Source organism: Mixophyes fleayi, chromosome 3 (genome assembly GCF_038048845.1).
Source record: "Mixophyes fleayi isolate aMixFle1 chromosome 3, aMixFle1.hap1, whole genome shotgun sequence".
In the NCBI taxonomy this organism is placed as follows: Eukaryota; Metazoa; Chordata; class Amphibia; order Anura; family Limnodynastidae; genus Mixophyes; species Mixophyes fleayi.
Genome location: NC_134404.1, coordinates 263,878,912 through 263,903,597, shown reverse-complemented (window position 1 = coordinate 263,903,597; position 24,686 = coordinate 263,878,912). Strand labels below are relative to the sequence as shown.

The 24,686-nt window shown below is 41.2% G+C and overlaps 1 protein-coding gene across 2 annotated transcripts in view; it reads right to left on the bottom strand.

Moving 5' to 3' along the window:
- Window positions 1-21,733: 21,733 nt before the first annotated feature.
- SMYD3 (SET and MYND domain containing 3) overlaps window positions 21,734-24,686 on the bottom strand; it is a 636,859-nt gene continuing 633,906 nt past the window's right edge. The window contains exon 12 of one of the 2 annotated variants that reach the window (XM_075203549.1): window positions 21,734-21,953. In XM_075203549.1, coding sequence (XP_075059650.1) covers window positions 21,852-21,953 — 102 coding nt within the window. In that variant the 3' untranslated portion in view covers window positions 21,734-21,851. The remainder of the gene's footprint in view (window positions 21,954-24,686) is intronic. The other variant, XM_075203551.1, reaches the window with a different exon arrangement.

Here is a 24,686-nt window from a genome sequence, read left to right as displayed (position 1 = left end):
CTTGTTTTAAATAATGACAGGGCATTTAACTTTTGATTGAATTTTTGTAATTTGTTGACATTTTCTTTTACTTTTTGAACATGGCAAACGACTGTTGAATGGTCACATAATGCCCAAAAAATAGTTGCAAGATGGAATTGTCCTTGGGCCCTCCCACCCACCCTTATGTTGTTGAAATAGGACATGCACACTTTAACAAACCAATCATTTCAGCGACAGGGCCTACCAAACAACTGTGGCTGAAATGATTGGTTTGTTTGGGCCCCCACACCAAAATAATAATTCATCTCTCCCTGTACAAACTAAACAGGCTCTACTGAGGAAAGATGTCGTCCTCATCCTCAACCTCTGATTCCTCTCCCCCTACAGTGTGTACTTCCTCCTCCTCACACATTATCAATTCGTCCCCGCTGGACTCCACAACCACAGGTCCCTCTGTACTATCTGGAGGGCAGTGCTGTACTTCATTGAGGAATTGATTATTCATTTTTATAAACATCATTTTTTCAACGTTGTGAGGAAGCAACCTCCTTCGCCGCTCACTGACCAGGTTCCCCGCTGCACTAAAAACTCTTTCCGAGTACACACTGGATGGATGACAACTCAGGTAAAATAGAGCCAGTTTGTACAGGGGCTTCCAAACTGCCTTTTTTTCCTGCCAGTAACAATATGGACTGTCTGACATGTCTATTTGGATGGTGTCAGCAAAATAATCCTCCACCATTTTTTCAATTGTGACAGCATCCAATGCAGCGACAGTAGACATGTCTGCAATGGTTGGCAGGTCCTTCAGTCCGGACCAGATGTTATCAGCATCCCCGCTAGCGGCTCTTTTAGGAAAACTAAGCCTTTTCTCTCGCAGCCATAGATGTGGAAGAAAATGAGGGTGGAGCTGTTGGCGTGTCACGGTCCTCTTCAGAGGACAATCTCCTGACCAGAAGGTCTTTGCACCGCTGTAGACTTGTGTCCGCCGGAAACAGAGACACAACATACGCTTTAAACCGAGGATCGAGCACGGTGACCAGAATGTATTCCTCTGACTTTAAAAGAGTGACCACCCTCGGATCCTGGCAAAGCATACGAAGGGCTTCATCCACAAGAGCTACATGCTTTGTTGGATCGCAATGCTTTACCAGCTCCTCCCTCACTTTCTCCAGCTGCTTCTGCAACAGCCTGATCAGGGGAATGACCTGACTCAAGCTGGCAGTGTCGGAACTGACTTCTCGTGTGGCAAGTTCAAACGGCTGGAGAACCTTGCACAACACGGAAATTAGTCTCCACTGCGATTGACTCAGGCGCATTCCCACTCCTTTGCCTATGTCGTAGGTGGCTGTGTAGGCCTGAATGGCTGCTCCTCCATCCTCTGCAGCATATAGAGGGTGGAGTTCCAGCGCATCACAACCTCTTGTTTGAGGTGATGGCAGGGCAGGTTCATGCTTTTTTGATGTGCCTCTAGTCTGTGGTAGGCACTGGCTGAATGCCGAAAGTGTCCAGCAATTTTGCGCGCCACCGCAAGCATCTTCTGCACACCCCTGTCACTCTTGAGGTAATGCTGCACCACCAAATTAATGGTGTGTGCAAAACATGGGACGTGCTGGAAAGTGCCCATATTTAATGCCCGCACAATGTTGTCTGACACCACAAATCCCCATGAGAGTCTAAGTGGGGTAAGCCACTGGGAGATAATTTCCCTCAGTTTCTCTAATATGTTGTCAGCGTTGTGCCTCTTATTAAAGCCTGTAATACACAATGTTGCCTGCCTTTGCACGAGCAGCCATTTTGTAGATGCTGCTACTGATGCAGCTGTTGCTGTTGCAGCGGAAGGCGATGCATCTACCCAGTGGGCTGTCACAGTCATATAGTCCTTCGTTTGCCCAGAACCACTTGTCCACATGTCCGTGGTTAAGTGGACAGTGGGTACAACCGCATTTTTCAGAGCACTGAGGACACTTGATCGTACTTCTCTGTACATTTTTGGTATCGCCTGCCTAGTGAAGTGGAATCTCGACGGGATTTGGTACTGGGGACACAATACCTCCATCAACCCTCTAAATCCCACTCCACTGATGGCTGACACCGGGCGCACGTCTAACACCAACATTGCAGTTACAGCCGCAGTTATACGCTTTGCATTAGGGTGACTACTATCGTATTTTGTGGTCATGGCAAACGACTGTTGGACGGTCAATTGTTTTGTGAAAGACTTAGCGGTCTTACGACTTCCCCTCTGGGAAGATGACCGACTAACAGCAGCAACAGCAGCAGTGGCAGTAGTAGGCGTACCGCTGCAGGATTCCTCAGATGAATCTCGTATTGGAGAGGACTCAGTCTGGCTGCTGACTTGGGCTGCAGGACTCAATCTGATGGAGATCGTGGAGGAAGTTGACGAGGAGGGTGTTCCTGGTGTGTATCCAACTGGACCACGGGATTTAGGTGTCCCTGTACCGATGACGGTCCTAGCCCCAGTTCCTGAACTAACCACTGAACTATGAAGGTTATTCAGGTGACGTATAAGGGAGGATGTCCCTAGGTGGGCAAGATCCTTACCCCTGCTTATTTGAGCTTTACATAAGCTACATATGGCCATACATTGGTTGTCCGGATTTGGATAAAAATAACTCCAGACCGAAGAGGTGCATTTTTTGGTCTTCTGACCAGGCATGACGATGGGCTTTTTCATCCCATGGACATCAGCTGTTTCCCCCCCTGGTGCCTCATTTACAATAACCACATCACCATCCTCATCATCAAGTTCCTCCACAGCGCCAGCTACATCATCAATAGCCTCCTCCCGAGCCACCTCTTCCCGTACAGTGATGGGAAGGTCAGGCTTGACAACCACCAACACCCTTGGACTCTCCTTGGGGATTTGTGATAATTTCTCTTTAGAAGGCAGAGTTGTTTGCTGTTTTGTTGCTGACAGCATAACTCTCTTCAATTTTTTGTAGGGGGGGGGGAGGAGGAGGAGGGCTAAAATCCTTGGGTGAAGATGGACCACTAGTCATGAACACGGGCCAGGGCCTAAGCTGTTCCTTTCAACTACGTGTCGTAAATGGCATATTGCCAACTTTACGTTTCTCCTCAGATGATTTTAAGATTCTCTTTTTGCTTTTTTTTGAGAACTTGGGCTTTTTGGATTTTACATGCCCTGTACTAGGAGATTGGGCATCGGGCTTGGAAGACAACGTTGATGGCATTTCATCGTCTATGTCATGACTAGTGGCAGCAGCTTCAGCATTAGGAGGTAGTGGGTCTGGATCTTTCCCTACTTTATCCTCCAAATTTTTGGTCTCCATTATATGTAGCACAAGATACTGCAGAATGTGTGAACCTGGTAATATTGCAGACAGTACCAATGGGCTTATACTGCAGGATTGGTTTTGCAAATTTTGTTGTAATTAATTTTTTTTTAAATTATTTTTTTGTATTTTTTTTTATAACTTTTTTTTAATTTTTTTAAACACTTGGGAATAATGGGGAAATAACTATGCCCTTAGAAGCACAGGACACAGGACCACTGGACCACTGGACTGAACAGGACAGAGCACAGGACCCAGCAGCACCACTGAACTCAAAATTGACAGAGCACAGCACACAGCACCACTGAACTTTTACTGTTGAATGTGTGAACTTGGTAATATTGCAGTACCAATGGGCTTATACTGCAGGATTGGTTTTGCAAATTTTGTTGTAATTAAAAAAAAATTTAATTATTTTTTTGTATTTTTTTTTATAACTTTTTTTTATTTTTTAAAACACTTAGGAATAATGGGGAAAAAACTATGCCCTTAGAAGCACAGAGCACAGGACACAGCACCACTGGACTGAACAGGACACAGCACAGGACCCAGCAGCACCACTGAACTCAAAATTGACAGAGCACAGCACACAGCACCACTGGACTGATACTGCAGAACACAGCACAGCACAGCACAGCACAGAACTAAACAGCACAGCACAGAACTAAACAGCACAGCACGAGATCTACCAGGACAGAGGACCACCTAACACACCCTCCCTCTACCCTGATCAATGCCCGAGTGAAGATGGTGGCGACTAGCGGGAATTTATATTATCCGAGTATCGCGAGATCCGACAGCGGGATTATGACTCACAGCCTCGGTTTCAAGTTTTCATTTGGCGCCAATACCCGGATCTCGGATGTCTCGGATCCGACTCGGATCGGAAAGGTTCGGGTGGGCTCGGATTCACAAAATCCGAGTGCGCTCATCTCTACTTTTAATCACAAGCACAAATCCTCAAACTGTCAAATGGCAGCTGATCAGCACAAACTCCTTTCAGCACAGAAGCCTCTCAGCAATAAAAGTACAATAAAAACTCAATCTACAAGTTACAGTAATGACTCGCCTTTACACGAAGGGTCCATCTACTTCCTCAGGAGTAAGTTATTTGGTACTACCAACACATATATACACATCAATGTAAATGGTTCACTAGCTCCATATAATTATATTCATTTTAATTTGGACTGAGTAAGTCAAGTAGTGCCAGGCCCAGCATGCCATATGTAACAACTTGAAGTTCTGGTTTTGTGAGGCTATGTCAGCAGTACTATCCAAAACAATTCCCCAAGATTCCTAATCCTACATCCAAAAATTGCAGTATGAACTGTTCTTAAGTGTAGCTGCAAGAGTGTTTGCTATAATTGTCAAGTCTGAGCAGTTTACTCTGAATTCCCAATGATGAACATGAATAGGATATTCTGGATTCTCATTATTTGCATCATCTCCATCACAATTTACAAGTAAAAGCATTTGAAAAGTAATAAACTGTTGACTCCCAATTCTTCAGACATCTTGCACACACAACTAATGGGGTCTTCTGCCTGTATGTTAAAAGGACATTTTTTCCCAGAGAAGCTACAGCTATTGGGATGTTATTAAAAGGTCTGCCTGAATAACGGTCCATGTAATTATACAAGTAACTGCAGTGTGCTTCCCAAGTATAGAATGCTCCCTGGATATTGGCAAGACATTTGAATATAAAAGTATAGTGTGGCCTGCAGCAACAGTGGGGCTGGAGTAAGAGGGTCCCTGTGATTGGATGGGGTGCACTGTGGCAAGGGGAATCCCTGGATAGTGGGATGCAGTGGGAATCCCTGGATTGGTTGGAATGAGTGAATGACCTGCCAAAGTATATCCCTTTGCACCCTGCAACATTGGGTATGCAGCTGTGTAATGGTTCATATTGGACTTAAGCAAGAGATGTTCAGGTTGAGCAAAGGATTATTGTCAAATAAGGACATCTGCTGAAGTTATGGGCGAAGTTGAAACTGTAACTATTGTGATCTGTGCTGGAGGAGTTTGGCATTTATTTGTTCCATCCATTGCAAGTGTTATGATATGTGCAGGAGGAGATGATGTTGGAGTAAAAAGACATGTTATTTTTCTAAGAGATGGTCTGGTTCCCAGCAGTTATTTGACCTTGTACTGCACACTACTAATATTTACTCCCTGAATTTATGTTTAAACATTTGCGTAATCAGGGAACCCTCTTTTTGTGGATGCCAAGCCAGAGCAGAAGAGGAGGGCAACAGCAAGTGGGGCAAGACACCACACCAAGTAAGTGACCACACTCAAGGCCAGTAAGGCTTTCTCAAAAACGTTTTGGGAATAATCCCTTTAACAAGATGTCTCCCTTATCTGGTTTAATGGCTATGGATTAGTTCTCTCTACGTAATCATATATGGAAACTAAAACAGATGCACTACACTGGATATACATGCTGAGCACCCTGTTCTCAAAATAGATGAATGGGAAAAGGAATCTTTCTGTATTTCTTTCATTTTTGGCCTATGGGAGATAAAAAAAATAAAGCTTTATGCATTTTTTCCATCAAGGTTCATCTTCTGCTGAAGTGGGTGATTTTATGTGCTCTTAAATATTGTTTTAATAGCGGTATTTCTTTTTATTAATATAGACCTATTCTTGTTTATTTTAGGATACTTTCCCAATTACCATAGCAACCATTTATCTAGCCTGAGAAGGTTTAATGCTGGAACTTGCTGCCACAGCTTCCTATTATGTTCTCATTTGGGCTGATGAGGACTTGATATGTTTTTCAGATACCATGTGTTCATATTACGCTTTATATTTGTGTTTCCATGGTAAACATGTTCATATTTGTGGCTTTATCATGTGTCATGTCTATATAATTTTGTATACAACTAAGCAATATTTGTTACTGTGTGACTATTTGTGGGTGTGCTATTATTACATTCTACATTAGATGTATTTGACTGATACTAGGCAGCACTCGATACGCACCGGCTGTTTTGTATGATGATAATTGCATAATTAATTTTGCCTCCCTTATAACATTTTCACCACTCTGCTTGTTGATCTGTTCATGTAAAATGCTAATTTGTGTAAACACTTTTATTTGACATTGGTTCAAAGCCACGGGGGTGTAATACACTCAACTGCTGCTTCCTGAGTCTGCTCTGCTCTACACTGTCACAGAAACGCTGCCTCAGAGTACACGTGCTCCATTGTGGTGCTGGCATTCGCTATAATATTCTGGTAATAGGTGTTATTCTGGTCTAGATTTGGCCCCAGGGGCACCAAGAGAGGGCAGGTACAAATTACTGGGGCCTGGCCTGCTTGGGAGGCCACAGTCCGATAAAAAAAAATTCATACCAGTGGGTGAATTAGAGGTGTTGGGGATGTTAAGGGGGAGGGAGCGAGCTGACAGCTTACAGCAGCTCCCAGTCCCCAGACAGTGTGTGACATCACACACTGTCCCAGCAGGAAGGAGGAGGAGTTCCTGCTTAACTTATGTAAGTGAGCTGGGCAGGGCTGCCACCATAAATTGAGGGGCCCAGTACAATGTAACAGGCAGGGCCCCCCACCTTCCTTCTCTCACCCCACCCTCATTTTAAATTATTCTCTAGCCAACATTTGCCTTCCCCGATTCTCTACAGTCACCCCCCCATCCCCGGTTCCATCTAACCCCTGCAGTAGTTTACTTACCTCTCTGTGTCTTCTTGCTGTCTCCTTTCGGCTCCCCTCTATGGACAGCGCTGTAACGTTATTAATTACATGACGTCAGCAATACTGCAGGGAGTCTATCTGCTTTGACACAGCTCTCTGGGAGCAGGGCACCTAGGGGGATGGGACTGGAGCAAATGGTGGCAGCTGTGGGGCCCTGACATCTTGGGAGTGGAGGCAGACATGCTGCCTACATGGGGGCCCATTAACGCATCCTTAATTACGCACAGAGTTCTCTCCCCACACCACCTCTCACATCTCAGGAGAAGCTGTTGCCTAGAAATGGCGCACGCTACCTCCCTTAATTCACCGTGGCTGCCTCCTCCCAAAATAAATTGGGACAGTGTTATGCTGTGTCTGCTGGGGAGCTCATGATGTTTTTTTTTGGGGGGGGGCGTTGTGATTTGTCTGGGGGCTTATGATGTTGTTTCTGGGGGTGTTGTAATGTGGCATAATGTTTTTGTGGGGGTGGCATGATATGGCTGGAGGGGGGATTGTTAAATGTTATGTTTTATTAAAATGTTTGCCTTATATACTGTATGTTAAAAATTAAGAGGCGCTCAAAATCCCTTTGTTGAAGTCAAATAATTGGATGAAGTATTTTCAAATTAATATCCATCAATTTGGTTGTCTTTCTCTGAAAATATGCGAATAGCATGCTACGGCGAGGAAGGGCATATTTCACCACAACACGTGTGAGCACTTCTACACACATTTACACTTACGCATTCACTTGTAAATAGTTTACCTTAAAATATTTCCAACACATAGTCGTTTATAATGAAATGTAATAGAGTTAATAATTAAATATAATAATGTTAAAACTACTTTGTTGATATCTAAGGTTTGGGATTTAGGAAACATATCAAGTTTAGTCTCATTCTAACCCACTTTTTCTCATCAAACCTCATCAGACATCCGCTACTATCGACTAAGAGATTGCACCTTGCATATACTACTTATGGATGATAGGGAATTAATGATCAGAATGGTATTGTGTGTGCAATACAAATAGACCAGTTGGAACCAGCTTTTTGGCAGAAAGATACGTATGCAGCTGTTGGAGAGCTGACCCCCACCCTTGGAGGGCATTGTTTGAACCAACCTATGACCTGCATTACACTGGACTGTACTGAATCCTGAACCTATGGAAACATGCCAAGACTGCACTACTATTTTTTATGTATCACAAACTGTGTATAAACTAGGCTCTGGGTCCACTATACTTGACAACAGACTTCAGGATTGAATGACTGTATGCTGTATTCAGAGCGCCTGCGTATGTATCGGCTGTACTTTGTAATTGAATTGTTATCTTTTGCATTTTGCTATTAAATCACTTTGTGCATTGGACCCACACCAAATCGCAGCAGACAATATTAATTGATAGCGTCAAAATGAACATAACACCTTAAACATCTCTCTCTCTCTCTCTCTCTCTCTCTAAGGGTTTAAGGGATTTTGAGCACCTCTCAGTTTTTAGCATGGAGTATTTAATACATGCATTACAATAAAACATCATTGTGTGTATATATATATATATATATATATATATATATATATATATATATATATATTAGAGCTTTTTGTTTTGTACTGTAAGACATGGGGGTGAGGGGGAGATTCAATTAGACACAAGGGGCTAGATTTACTAAGCTGCGGGTTTGAAAAAGTGGGGATGTTGCCTATAGCAACCAATCTGATTGGTTGCTATAGGCAACATCCCCACTTTTTCAAACCCGCAGCTTAGTAAATCTAGCCCCAAGTCTCTATGGGGCCTATGCAAGATATTGGTTCAGTCCATGACACTCTATTTTCCCCTTCCCACACATGATAGACACTGACTACTATACACTGATATGTCTTCTGCCTGCCAGCTTGCCCCTCCCACATGTCCCTCATTACCCCTTCTACCTATCTGATTCGTCTCCAGTGCACTCAGCTATACAGGAAAACTCTTCCTCAATCCCATGAGGCTTAGCGGAAGGGGTCAGAGGAGCATGTGTTGAGCTTCTCCAATAAGGGCTCAGCATACACTCCTCTGACCCATGATGCTCAGCCTAATGGGATTGAGGCTGAGTTACTAGAGACACAGAGCAGCAGGAAGGACCTTGCTTAGTGTAGCCACAGTGCAAGGCTGCAGGCTTTCTACTGAGGCACCAGGATTTTTGTCCTGCACACCCCACCCCCAGACAGAATATGGGCACTTGAATGGTATATGGGGAGAAGAAAAATTTATTTGAACTGCTGTGGGAGGCAGGTGTCAGGAAGATTCCTTAGGACCCACTAGGCCCTAGCTGATCACCTGTAGGGCCTTATGAATAATCTGGCCCTGGGACCTTCCTTCACCATAGCTGCATTTTGAAAGATTACAACAAAATAAAATAAATAATGGTTACCGGGACTCACAAATAGGCCTACAAAAGGTATTTCTAGGGTCACAACAATAAAAAAAAAAAAGACACAGGAGACACAGGCACATGTCCTGTAAAGATTAGCTTTATTACAAATATTATTTAAAAATGGGATTGGCATGGCCCCTATTTATCAATGTGAATATGGAAATCAATTATTGTTACAATTTACCATTAAAAAATCACCAGAGCAGCTGTGCTAAGCAAAGTGTGTATGTTAAACATAGTATTATCTTATCCCTCTGTGCAGGATATGAGTAAACAAAGGAGTTTGTGTATACCACATCGTTCCATTCTCTTTCATATTTCGTTCCTTTCTGGACCTGGCCATACCCCCAGTGACACTTTGGAATAAGAAAACACGTACACAGGTCTTATCTGATCACGATGCAACCACTGGGATATCCACCAAGGGGCTCCAGGTGGTGGATCCAGGGATTCCTGAATGTGTCGCCAAATTTGGATTTTCCTTTCCGCAATCTCGTTCCCCAATGCTCTGCAAGGAACAAAGCACAAAACACACAAGACAAATGAACACAGAGTCATGGAGCACTCACCACGTCCATTTTCTTGATCGCTGTGCACTCACTCTCTGTCAGCGGCTGTGGGGGGCAAACAGAACAAACACCTCACCAATTGGCACCCTACTCACAGAAATACAAGACAATGCAAACAATTAACACGGTGCAATACAATAGGGACAACACTTGGCTTATTTTTAATGGGGGCTTAAGCATAGGGTGCAGGGACACAGGACGAATTTACAGCTCTGTATGTGAGAAATTTTTAAAATGGCCACAGACTACTTTGAGCACAAATGGAGACCAAAATGACGGGGATAGATCAGGCGCAGTCTTTCAAACCGGGCTGATCTAAGTGCTGGCACCTGAATGTCTCAACAGGACTAGTTAAGGTAATGGATAGATCCTCACTTGTGTCCATATAAACATGTTAAGTTAGTAGATAGAGAACAAGTTACAGATATGGGGCCTGATTCATTAAGGATCTTAACTTGAGATCTAATTTCAGTCTCCTGGACAAAACCATGGTAAAATGCAAGAGGTGCAAATTAGTATTCTGTTTTGCACATAAGTTAAATACTGACTGTTTTTTCATGTAGCACACAAATATCAACTTTAAATTTCAGTGTACAAATAAGCTATCAAGTATTTGTGTGCTACATGAAAAAAACAGTCAGTATTTAACTTATGTGCAAAACAGAATGCTAATTTGCACCCCTTGTATTGTAACATGGTTTTGTACGGGAGACTGAAATAAGAAGTTTCTCAAGTTAAGATCCTTAATGAATCAGGCCCATGGTCTTTATAACTAAATTCAATGGGGTTTCACATCAAATCAAGATGATTACAAATAATAATTATCAAATTCTAAAAAAAGATTCCATTCTTCAAACCATTCTCCCGGAAAAACCTAAGGTACTTTATAAAAGGAGCAACAATCTGAAAATTATGTTGGCCCCGAGCATTTTAAGAACTAAACAGAAGTATACGAATACAAAGATTGGTAACAACTCTAATTGGTTACAGAAACCTGTGTGTGGCATTTTCCAATGTACTAAATTAAATTGTATTACCTGTAAACATGCAAAGAATGGTGTTAAAGGGTCAGATTCATTAAGGAAAGTTAAGCAAAAGTAAGCAAGTAAAGCAAAACCATGTTGCATTGGAGGGGGAGGTAAATTTAAAATGTGATGGCAGATTTATAGTTGGGGTAGGGCATGTCCTAGACTTAAAGTTTCAGTATACAAATAAGCATAAGTATTTGTGTGCTACATGAAAAAACAGCCAATATTTTCCTTATGTGCAAAATAATAAACTAATTTGCACCCCTTGCATTGCAATGTGGTATTGTCCAGAAAATTTGAGTAAGAAAACTTACTAAATTTTTTGCTTATCTTTCCTTAATGAACCAGGCCCAAAGTCTTTATTTCTACAGGGAATTTAAAGAAATTTGATACACTTTTTTATTCATTGTAACACAAAGGGGCGTATTCAATTGTCAGCATTAACGCTGAAAAACGAGCGCTCAAAAAATATTACCGTTTATACGGTAATATTGCGCGCGAAAACCGTTAATACGGTAGTTTACTCGCGGAATTTCAGCTCGCCGTTTAGGGAGCGGCGAGCTGAAATTCCGCGAGTAATTACCGTATTAACGGTAAGATTTTTTGAGCGCTCATTTGTTAGTGTTAACGCTAACAATTGAATACGCCCCAAAGTATGTGATCTATTTATTACAATGTAGTTGTACTTTCCTATATATTGGTACAACGATTAGACCCCTTAAAAGAAGACTTGTTGAGCAAAGACACAATATTATTAATTAATATCTCTCTCACAGTATATCTCGCCAATATGCTTCTGTTCATAATGACGGCCCTACCATGTAGGAATCTCTGTAGGCAAGATGTATCCTGGATGCACCAAATTAATTCCATTTCTCCAGACGATTTTAATGAAGCAATGGAATTAAGCTACATCCTGTAAAAAAATTCATTGCTATTCAGTTAAATGTTGGGGAGTTGTTTTATTATGGTTTTGATTATTTTTTGAATTATATAGATTTATGAATTTGTTTAATATAGTATGATTATGACTATTTTTAGTTCCATTATCATTTTCTGTCTTAACATAGTATTATTACCATATTTATTTATTATTCTTTAATAAAAAAAATTCTATAGGTTAATTTAATTTTAACTATTATTATATATTTGTATTTTTTATATTTGTCTAATGGTTCACTTGATTGAAGAGGCTTGTGTTTATGAACTGCTGCTGACCTGGACTGTCTGATCTACTTGCTCCAATTTAGCCACCTAACATCTGGTGACAGTGTGAAAAGACATCTGAAGGAGGATGAAGATCACTTACCTGTTCGGCAACGATGGACAGGTAAGCTTCTGGCACTGGTGACACCTTCCAGTTCTGGAGCAAGCAAATCTGTAATGACTTGCTATGGTTCAACCAGAGGCCACAGCAATGAGTTAATCAGAGCTCACTTCAGGTATTTTCAACGCACGCCACACAACAGCCAAACCAGGCTTGCCACATTATCAACCCTCCCCCTCGTATCGGTCATATGTGCAAGAGCAAGAAGAGAAACTGGAATAGCCTGAAGACAGCAGATGTCGGCATATCAAGAAAAAAGACAGTAGGAGTCAGATATCAAGATAGAAAACAGAGGTGAACTAATAAAGTCTTACGGTTTCTAGAATCATCTCTATGCCAATGATATCCAGATCTACATCTCCTCTCCTGATCTCTCCCCCTATCTTCTATCCTGTGCCTCCTGCTGTTTTTCTGTTATCTCTTCTTGGATGTCTCACCACTTCCTTAATTTGAACCTATCTAAAACTGAACTGATCAGCCCCCACACACATATATCGGCTCCCTCCAACATCCCTCTATCTGTTGAAAATAAAACCCTGTACGCTGGCACCTAAGCTCACTGCATACTACTCAATTTTGACTCTTTCTTCTCTTTCACTCCCCAAACTTGCCGTTTCCACCTTCGAAGCATCTCCAGGATTAGAACCTTTCTCACCCTGGAGGCAACTAAAACCCTTATCCACTCTCTTATCACTCTTGTCTGGACTGCTGAAACCTCCTTCTTACTGGTCTCCATTCTCCCACATCTCTTCACTCTTAGGCTAGGTACACACTGAAGAATTTTCTGCCCGACGAGTTATCTCAAATGATTGTACCTACGACTGAAAGTCCAATCAGTTTGACGAATCATGCGTACACACTGAAACGATTTACCTACAGATCTGTGCTCTTCATCTGGTCCTCTAGTCTTCAGAGAATGACAGCACAATATTAATTTTTTCATTCATTATTGTCACATTATCACACTGATTAAAACCCCTTGTTATGGCTATCCACAAGCACTAATGAATTTTCGTTGGCTTCTGTGACTCTGAAACTAAACATTCTGTCTCAGAACGAACAAATGAATTATTCCTTCTACAGCACTCTCTACATTTATTCACAGGGACATTCATTGCTAGCATCAGCTGAAAAGAACACGGCTCTGTAAGCTCTATGGAGATCGTGTGCATGAGAGTATACACACTACATGATCGGTCCGTGGTAGGTAGGAAAATATTAAACAGTACGACCAACCAAATGAAATGAGGATCAGCAGTTTGGGACGACTTTAGATCATCGTGTCACTATACACACTCCAACGATATCTGACCAAATGGTCGGATGTCAGCTGATTGGAGGTTTTTTGTACAAACATCGGGCCAGTGTGTACCTAGCCTTATCCATCCTCAACGCTGCTGCACATCTCATTTTTCTCTTTGCTCTGCAAATGACTGTCACCCCTTATCATCACTCATTAGCTCTGCGCACTCTCGTCTCCAAGACTTCTCCCATGCTGCTCCCCTCCTTTGGAACTCACTCACTCTTCCAACCATGCTCTATACCGCCCTCCAAAGTTTCAAACCGGCTCTAAAAACCCACCTCTTCATCAAAGCCTATCAGTTCTCCTCCTAACCTACACCCTTGTCTTACCCTCTCTTTTTCATCTGTTTGTTTGCCCCTCCCTTTAGATTATATGCTCTCATGAGCAGGGCCCTTTTCCCTCATGTCCTCCTTCTTCCACTTTAGTTGCCACCAGCATGCCTTCTCTCCCTTTCTCTGTCAAAGACTCTGATTCTGTTTGCTGTTCCCACTATACTGGGTACAGGCTCAATCAGTGCTGTTTTACCCCCCCCCCCCTGTTTCCATGCCTTATACATTTGGGAGAGGTTACCCTCCCCCACCTCCTCTGGGCTGGTTAACTTATTCTACCCATTTTGTAGTGTTGTACCTTTGTTGTTATTTTATTGTTTTGCCTGTAATATTTTGCCCTGTTCTTCCAAGCTATGTCTCTGTATGGCGCTGCGGCCCCCTTGTGGCGCCTTATAAGTAAAGGATAATAATAATATTGCGGTGAGTTCCATGTTTCTTTTGCTCTTGGGTATTTGTGCAGGAATTTTCCCTGTTGCAAATGCCTATAATTTCCTGCCCCAGGATAGAACATGCACAAAGTATTAGCAGTGAAAGGGGTGCAGATAAAACATTCCAGCTACATACCTCGAACACTCCCTTTCCCCGTCTTCCCGTATTATTTCCAGTTTAGCATTTGTGTTTCCGCCTTAGGTCGGAAGTTGCTGGAGCTGGAAGAGAGCTTGCTACTAAAGTCAGTGCTCTCTCTCCGTTGGACAGGTGGAGACCAGGTAGGCCCCTTTTACAACAGTCTCTTAGCACAAGTCAGTAACCAGACTTACCCAGCGAAGAAATAAGTTATGTTAATGTGAACACTTCCAAATATACATTTTGTTATTGGTGGGCAGTAGTATATCACAGTCAACCAGCTAAGACAGTGTGTGACTTTAAATAAAGCAATTATGAACTACAGACAATTTATGAATATTACACAGACCCCATTCTGATGACACTCAGTGAAGACATTGTATGAAGATGAGCAAGGTTATTTTATCTATAATAATAAAATGTAAAGGAATACGATGAGGACTACAGACAAATGTAAATTATTTGACTTCAAAAGGCAGGAAAGAAGCAGCTCTTATGTTCTCCAAGACAAGAAAAGACTGTGTAATTATAAAGTAAGTGCGATATAAGTACAATGATTATCTCAAACTGCGGCCATTTCTCCTGGATATTTTCTCTGGCAGGAAATATTTTAAGAAAAATGCTGTGAATCTAAATGAAAGGCTATAGACATTTCCAATGTTAAGCTTCTATTTTCATTAAGACTTTCATATATTAAAAAAAGTAATAGACATATTTAATGTCGGGTTTTCTTGACAATTCTTTTTGCCTTTGGATGAAAATGCTGCTTATCCTAAGGCTTTGCACAGTATTTCATTTCATTGCACATTATTGCCATTAAATGTTTAATCAGAATTTAAAATGGATTGTGCTATAGTTCTAATAACTCACCATAGAGGTTACATTCACTAGCTTACTATTCTGGAACAAAAATACTAGATTAAGGGCAAGTTGTGGTTGTCAGTGAAGTGAGCCAAATATTATATTGTGATTCTGATCCTCTACATTTGGCCCAAAATAGTAAAGTACAGGGGAATCAGTCAATATGATGGGGGGAAAACAAAAAACACATTGGTACAATTTAAATGTACACATTAGTTGTTGTAATCAGGGCCATCTTAACAACATTATGGGCCCCGGGGCAAAGCAGTGCACCGGGGCCCCTAGATATAGATATGATATATAGATGTATACAGATACAGATATAGATATATAGAGATAGAGATAGATAGATGTACTTGCTCAGTGACCATTGTAGGTTTTTTTAGCAGGTTTTTTTCTTTTGCAGGATTCTTTATTCTCATTAAGAGCCGTGCCTATGGGGCTCCCTTGCCCTTGGGGCCCCCGGGCAGCTGCCCATCGTGCCCAATGGAAAAGATGGCCCTGGTTGTAATCACAAGGTTGCAGTTCAGTCCATAGGAAATATAGTACATAAATATCATATTGAAAATTGTTGTAGCCTCTCCTCAATTACTAGGATTATGAGGTCTATGCAATAATAATATGAGGCACCAGCAAATATGCATCTCTGCAAGTTGCAACAATGCATATTTAAGTACCACTGCAATGCACCATGCTGGGGCTACTCTGGGAGCCCCGGCGAAGTGACCCCTGTGATGTGATTACTTTCTGCTGCTTACTGGCGCACAGCACTTCCACTGTAGCGGATTATGCAAAGCCGGCAAAGCTTCAGCAGAATCCCATAGGAAAAGACAGGTAACGCCTGAGATTGCATTACCTGTCTGTGCAATGCAAAGCTTATTAAAGCTTCATGCATTGCAGAACATCGCAGTGTCCATATTAATCTATGGGGACTGTGATGCTGCATGATATTTGCTAAAACGGAGGAGATTTCTGCCATATCTCCTCCAGTAGACGTGTAATGCATAGTGACTAAACTTAAAAGACGTGGAAACAGCCGTTTCCCCATATTTTAAGTGCCAATTTAGCTTGATGCATAGACCCCTATATGATTTATGCATTCACAGAGAGGTCTGACATACCAAAACTGCACTTTCAATTTCAGGATTAGATCCGGGCCCAGTGCTGCCATTAGACAGCTTTTGGTAGCTGCCTTGGGTGCCAGGATTTGGAAAGCAACTCTGAGGCGACACCACTCAGAACTGGGTTAAGGGGGGGGGGCACAAATAGCCCCCTCGGGCCCAGTGTTGGTTTACCTGTTGTTAGGCCGCCTGGTGGGAGATCTGCTACTTCGTCACTCCATCATGATTGAAGCCACATGATATGCACACCTGTGCTGGGAAATCACACAGCATATCCAAATGAGAAAATGCTCTGACACTGGCTGCTTAGTGTTTAGCCGGAGGAAAGAGGGCGGCACAGAAGCTCATCTGTGACGTCTTTGGGTGAGAAGCGCGTATGTGACACAACAAGAGCACAGCCTGACAGCAGCTCACGGTAAGTGGGAGTTAAGTACCACATTGGTGCGGTGACATTAGGAAGAATATGCCTTCCTTTCAGAAGGCTAGTGGTGAACACTTGAGGATCACAAGAGACCCGGGTTCACTGTCTAGTCCATCTTTTCTAATAGTACACTGAACCAAAATGTAGATTATTATAATCGGTCACCATTAAGTACTTTCAGGATCTCTACTATGAATGGGAATGATACAGTGTCAAGATTACAAAAGAATAATCTTGACACAATTCACAAAATAAATAGGTGTTAAAAATACAGTTTTCAGTCCCTTGGTGTGCAAAAATATTCCAGGTGGAGGCGTCTGACCAGGTGGTGCGCGGTTTCTGTGGGTTCCACCACTGTGTCTTGGTACTGTGCATGGTCCCCTAGATAGGATATTTTACCCATGGTAAGTCCCCAGGAGTTGGGTTCTAGTGTGGTTTGGGGTTGGATCCCCGGTGGATCCTCTGGTGTCAGTTTAAGAGTGCCCCACCCTACTCTCACGAATAGAGGTGGTTCGAGGCGGGGTAGTGTCATTACAGGTGACGGGAGGACGCACAGAGGAAAGGGCTATGAGGAGTGAGTATGACACGGTTCCCTTGTCCTCCCACCTGTAGGTGGGTGGAGTACTGGGGCAGGATTGTTTCTAGGCTCTCGTAATCGCGGCGCCAAAGTAGTAGCCCAGAGCAAGATGAGGTGTCGGCGGCTGGGGTAGAGTGGGTGTCTCTGCCTCGTAGCCATCACCTCGGACATTGCCCTTCCGTCGAAGGGTAACAGAGCCTCACGTTTGTTTCGTACTGGTGCCGCGTCGGAATTGGGGGAACAAGGCGAGTCTCTGACCCGGGGTCCGCGGACGGAGAAGGTAGTGTCCCATAGTGTTCCTTCAGGATCAGGTGAGTAGCAGGGGTGTGAGAGAAGGGATTGTCTGTGTGCTGTGTACCCCTTTTACCACCCTTTACACTACTACAATTCATGTCCTGGGGACATTCACAAGCTTACTGTGCTCAACAAGAAAGGGTGCTGCTGGAGGTTTGCAAATTGGTTCTAAAGGTGTCATCATCTCAATAGGTGTTGTTCTAACACCAGGGGCACAAGAAGGGGGTTTCCCGTTGCCCAGAAATTACCCATGTTCGAATCACACGATTCTCTTGAATATACTAATAATTCCTTCCAGCCATGTCTCCAATATAGGAGCCATTTTATTGGAACCAAGAGCATAGTGTTTAATTGAATTGAGCTTCCAAAAATGACTGTTGCTACATGTAAACGGGAGACACCTTTTCAGTATGCTACATTAATTCTGTGGTGAGTTACTGACTAGTAAAAAGGCAGCAACACTGTCTGGTAACTCCAACTACTCTCTTTCTGCACTCAGGGAACTAGAAGTCAGTCACATACTGTGTAAGAGCTCTTTCTTTTATGTGTTCCATTTTTAGTGGTATACTTTAGTTGTAGTACACATATAACTGTTGGAACTGATGGGGGTGCTTCGTGTTGTCTCAGTTAGTGGTGACCTGTTGTGTGGTACCGTCTCACCCCTCTAGTTGTGTATTGCACATGCACAATGCAACCTGCTGAATAAGGCTACTGCTCATGTACACCTTTCGTTGCTTGCTGCATATGGATAATAGAAGCACTGCACAGATGTACAGTACATAGCTCTTCATCTATATACATATCCTGTAATATATATGTATACCCCTAGCCTGTGTTTAATAAAGCCAATGTTCTGGTTAAGATTGCAACATGTGGATTAACCTCCTTACTCACATCCTGCTGACACATGTTATAATCTAATAGGCATCTGTCAATACATCTGCTAATAATAACCACATACATTATAAGAAATAAGACTATCAGAGATGCCAGAACAGAGTGAAACTCTAGTTCTCCAGCTGTTAAGAAGCAATAAGTTGAACCATACTCTGCATGCACTGACAGTCTACTGTGGGACTACAGGTCCCCGCACGTCTTGCCATCCAGAAAGCCACAAACTGGTCATGGTTACTCTCGATAGGCATTAAAGCTGCCTAATGTATTAATAGTCCAGTGGGGATTTACAAGCTTTAAAATCATGTTATGAATTCTTATAAAATTTGGAGGGTACTTCACATGATATGTTCCCTTGTTTGCTTGGTGAAATCAGGCATTTGTAACCCCCCTCCCCCTCTGGAACGCCTACATTCCCCCTAAACACCCTGTGCAAAAATTTGCAATGAGTAAAGCGATGTATATGTAAGTTTATAGTTTTATATCTCATATGTTCTTCAATAAAAAATTATAAACATATTTTTAAAAACAATGTTAAATTAACTTCTCTCATCTGTAGATAACAGCCCTGATCAGATGGAAGAGAGACATTGAGGACCTGGATGAATGTATGTGGGAGGATGTATCCATTCATTTAATATCTGCAGTGAGGGTTGTTTCAAACTGAATGGGTACATAGAATATATTACAAATGTGGATTCAAAGTAATGAGTATTATCCCTATGAAAGATGTTAAGCAGAATTAGGAACTTTAACTTTTGGGTTTTTTTTATATGGAGACTTCTAAAATTAATTTCTATGCTACGTTAATGTCAAAATAGGATTCCAGATAATTGTCTGGTGGTCTGCCTTTTGGGAATAGTTGATAACATAGGGCCTGATTCATTAAGGTACTTAAATTAAGAAGTTTCTTATTTCAGTTTCCTGGACAAAACCATGTTACAATTCAAGGGGTGAAAATTAGTTTTCTGTTTTGCACATAAGTTAAATGCTGACTGTTTTTTCATGTAGCACACAAATATCAACTTTAAATTTCAGTGTACAAATAAGCTGTGAAGTATTTGTGTGCTACATGAAAAAACAGTCAGTATTTAACTTATGTGCAAAATAGAATACTAATTTTCACCCATTGCATTGTAACATGTTTTTGTCCAGGAGACTGATATAAGAAACTTCTTAATTTAAGCACCTTAATTAATCAGGCCCATAGTGCTTACAAAATATGAGAAAACCTTATTGGTGTTCTATGCAAGGAAAACTATTCTCCTGAATTCGAAGGAACCTAACCTTCCCGCATTGACTTATGGTACACCTGATCAATGACTCTGGTCTTCTACAAACCTACCAATGTGTCAATGGGGGTGCAGAAACAGTTATAAATACTGGGTTCTGTGTGTTAATGTAAATACTGCATAAAGTGTCAAAGGCAAAGTACCCACGTCTACGTGCGGGGGCTGGCTAGCAGACTTTAGCCCGGAGTGCAAGCACATTGCAATGGCCCATACATAGTAGCCCATCCTTAAAGGGTGGTTTTCAGTACAATATATATATTTTTCAACACAAAAAGAGGATGTTATATTGTTGCTTAACCCAGCAATACCTTATTATAATAAATGATAAATCTTAAATAATGAAAACAAAAAATGCAACAAAAAAACAAATCTCACTTAATATTGCATTTTATTTTATATGTTCCTTCTCCCTACAGCATTTTATTTATTTCTTTTTTTACACATACCTGGCTGATTATATTGGATATAAATCAAATAGCAATAGATTATATTATGATGTTCTATTACAGTACTGAACATAGGGGCTGATTCATCAAAATGCAAAAAGCCCTTTTGCTTTAAAAACCTGGGGGTATATTTACTAAACTGCAGGTTTGAAAAAGTGGAAATGTTGCCTTTAGCAACCAATCAGATTCTAGCTATTTTATAGAATGTACTAAATAAATGATAACTAGAATCTGATTGTTGCTATAGGCAACATCTCCACTTTTTTAAATCCACAGTTTAGTAAATATACCCACTGATGTTTTTGCCAGCATGTTTTTTGCTTCGCACTATTTACTAATAGGGTTATTATTTGTTTTAGCATTAAGCTAAAATAAATAATATGAGTAGTGCTACTGGGAAGAGGAGCAGAGAGCACTAGGTGTCAATCTGACACCCTGGCTCAGAGCTGGATTAAGGCTCTGGGGGGACCAGGGTACTTTAGACAGGGTAACCCCTATGATGTAAAATGGTTATCATTTTAGACAAATACACAGGCAATACTGTGTCCACTACTGTTAGGTGCACACAGTTCTGCCTTCACGAGCAGTACAGTGGGAAGCGGGACATATCTCCCAACTGTCCCCCTCACAGACATACTTTATGCATATACTGGCCCACACACACACACACACTACAGTCATTTAGTGGCCCACACACACACACACACTACAGTCATTTAGTGGCCCACACACACACACACACACACACACACACACACACACTACATTCATAGGAGGAGGTTTGAGTAATGTAAATAGTGAAGGACAGTCATGGGTGCAAGCACCTAATTAGTCTTGAGATTTCTATCATGTCCAGTTCATCTTTTATGCTCTACCCTCCAATATTTCTCCCCATTCCAAAAATACCATGCTAACAATGGCTCCAAATATATGCCAGTCACCAATGGTTACTTTATTATTGGTGGCTGACAATGATTTTGCCTTACAGTAGCCACACACCAACAGCTACAATTGTTATTCTGATACCTTTTGTATACATTGTTTTCCACAACCCATATAGACTGTAAGCTCATTAGGGCAGGAACAATTTATCTTCTCTTTCAGATCACTGTACATAATTCGTGTTATGATTCCCTCAGTGTACAGCACTGTGTATTATGTCAGCACTTTAATAATAAACAATAATAAAAATAGCCAATGAAATAACTGTTCTCAGTCTTAAGACAGGGAGGCAATTGCCAGCAAGCATTGGTCCTTGAACAAAGTAAAATAAAATAAGAAACCTACAATATATTACAAATGTAGTCATTTTATTAAACATATTTCTGCCATGCAACACATTTGTATGAAGCCATTCAATAACACTTTTAGGCTCTGTTCTTCAAGAAGGCAATGACTGAAGATTGCATCTGTCTATGTTGCTTTCAAGCCAACCTCACAGTCTCCTAACAGCTCTGTTAAATCTCTTGTCAAAGAGTGGTCTCTTCCATGTGTAACCTTCATAATATGAAATGCCTGAAAAAAACAGTAAGAGATAAATAAGTAATATGCTACAACAAAAATAGCTAATATATATAGATTTAGATTTATTACAAATATAAAATAAATCAATAAATGTGGCTTATGTGACAACATGTAGATTTCAAATTCAGACAAACATCATCATCATCATCATCATTTATTTATATAGCGCCACTGATTCCGCAGCGCTGTACAGAGAACTCATTCACATCAGTCTCTGCCCCATTGGAGCTTACAGTCTAAATTCCCTAATATACACACACACAGACAGACAAAGAGAAAGAGAGAGAGAGAGAGAGAGAGAGAGACTAGGGTCAATTTTGATAGCAGCCAATTAACCTACCAGTATGTTTTTTGGAGTGTGGGAGGAAACCCATGCAGACACGGGGAGAACATACAAACTCCACACAGATAAGGCCATGGTCGGGAATTGAACTCTTGACCCCAGTGCTGTGAGGCAGAAGTGCTAACCACTTAGCTTCTATTTAAACTTTGAACTACTTTTCTCAACATGCTTTGGCAGCCAGCCTGGGAACTAAACAGTAAACAATAGGTATATGTTTTCAGGTATAGTACATACTTTACACATGTACTGAAGAGAAATTACAAACTTACATTGTGGAAATCTGCATGGCAATGCAAGTAAAGTAAAAACCTAATGCAGTATGACCACTGAAAGAATTGTATATGCTTTGCAAATTTTGTTGTATTGATTTAACAACTTAACTCTATGAATTTTATTTCATACAGAGTAGCGTTTTATGCTATAACAGACAAACAGAATAGAGACTATACTGAAACAAAACAGGCGGTACTATATATAGCCCAGTCCCATTGTCTGAATGCCAGTGTACAATACAGAATGCATTTCCTATTTTGTCAGCATGACCATATATTGTCCTGGCCCTGGTGTTCCAGTGTGACCAAACATTGCCCAGTCCCTGGTCGGCTAGTGTGGCCAAACACTGCCCAGTCCCTGGTGGACCAGTGTGGCCATACACTGCACAGTCCCTGGTGGACCAGTGTGGCCATACACTGCACAGTCCCTGGTAGTCCAGTGTGGCCATACTTTGCACAGTGGCTAGTAGGCTAGTGTGACTAGATATTGAATAGTCCCTGGTGGACCAGTGTTGCCATATATTTTCTGGTGACTGGTAACCCTGTGGTATTACTTACCTCCATTCAGGTCCAATTCCAGCCATGAAATGACCTCTAGCACTCACTTGGAATTCGGTACAGGACAAGAAACTGATGAAGCCAATAATAGAAAAGACTCATAGTGATCAGCATTGTCTCCTCACTAAAAACCGCAGACAGAGATAACTGAACAAGTGGATCTGCTTTCAGCTAAAAGGCAGAGAGCAGCTCCTTGAGCTCACAGAATGATCAGTTGGTTATATTGACCACTCCCTAACACAGCCATATACTTGGAATGTATGGTGACGGGTTTCTGCTATTGTCTTTGAACTTCTCATTAACTGTACTGTACTGTACACACATCTTACATATCCCAGAGGCTTTAGACACACTGCAGTACCAATACTGAGGGGGACAAGGTTTACAGGACTGTATAATCATGACTTTTGCAGTTTCTACAGATGGCAATAAAATCTATAAGCTGATTAAAAACTTCTAGCAGGTTTAATTTCCGACTGAATTAGTTATTAATTAAGGTACAAACATTTTTTGAGGTTAAAATTGTACACAGAGTTTTTCTTTAATATAATTTTTTGTGTGTTTTTGGTTCCTTTTTCTTGTTCTGTCTTTGTTTCTATTAGTTTGCATGGTCGTGTGCAACACAGATGGTTACACTTTCCGTAATCACAAATTAAATCCATCTTGCAGTGTTTTTCTAGAGTGCTTTTTATAGGAAAGGACACGACTAGCTCTGCTGAAGAGCAAACTATATCAGACTAGATGACTTGTTGGGAGAAACTACTAATATGTACAATAATGCAAATGGATTTCATGTTTTTATTTGCAGGTAATTTTAAAATAATCCAATACTACTCTAATTTATACGCTTAAAAATCCCCCAGAAGAGTTGGGTTTTGTATCTATATAAAACACTAAATTTACCAAAGTTATATAACCAAAATAGGATATTCTTAATACCCCTACTACAAGGTAGGGGACCAGATGCCCTTTTAAATTAAATTGAAACTTTGCAAACATCTAGCTCTATAATCCCAAATTTAACTTTAATTTTAGAGAGCAATCAGATGCCATATGTTTGCAACACAGACCACACTATCTTGGCTCAACCTGACGGGAACCCCAAACTACAATACTCTTGTAGGCACATATACTTACTCAAACAAACTTCAAGTTTCTTAATAATCATAATCCTCTCAAAATAAGCATTTTAGCCAATTTAGAACCTGACAATGTTTTTGGTAATATTTCCTGGGCTGACATGGTAAGGAACTTAAAGTTTAGGTATTCAGGGGGCAAGTTACTTCATTTTATCAGACCACGTACTATGATTCTATTGTAAAGGTTACAGTCACAGACATCAAACACAATTACAAAAGTTACAGACGTCATGCTCTGAATCTGTAACTTTCAGCTAAAATATAGGGAAATTGGGGAGGGGGAGATATACAGTGAAAGGGCATATGATGGATTATAGAAGTAACCTATTTACTCCCAGAGCCAATCAGAGAAAGATAAGGCAGAAAGCTAAAGAAATAGTTCTGCATAATTAAGCTTCCAGAAACTAATCAG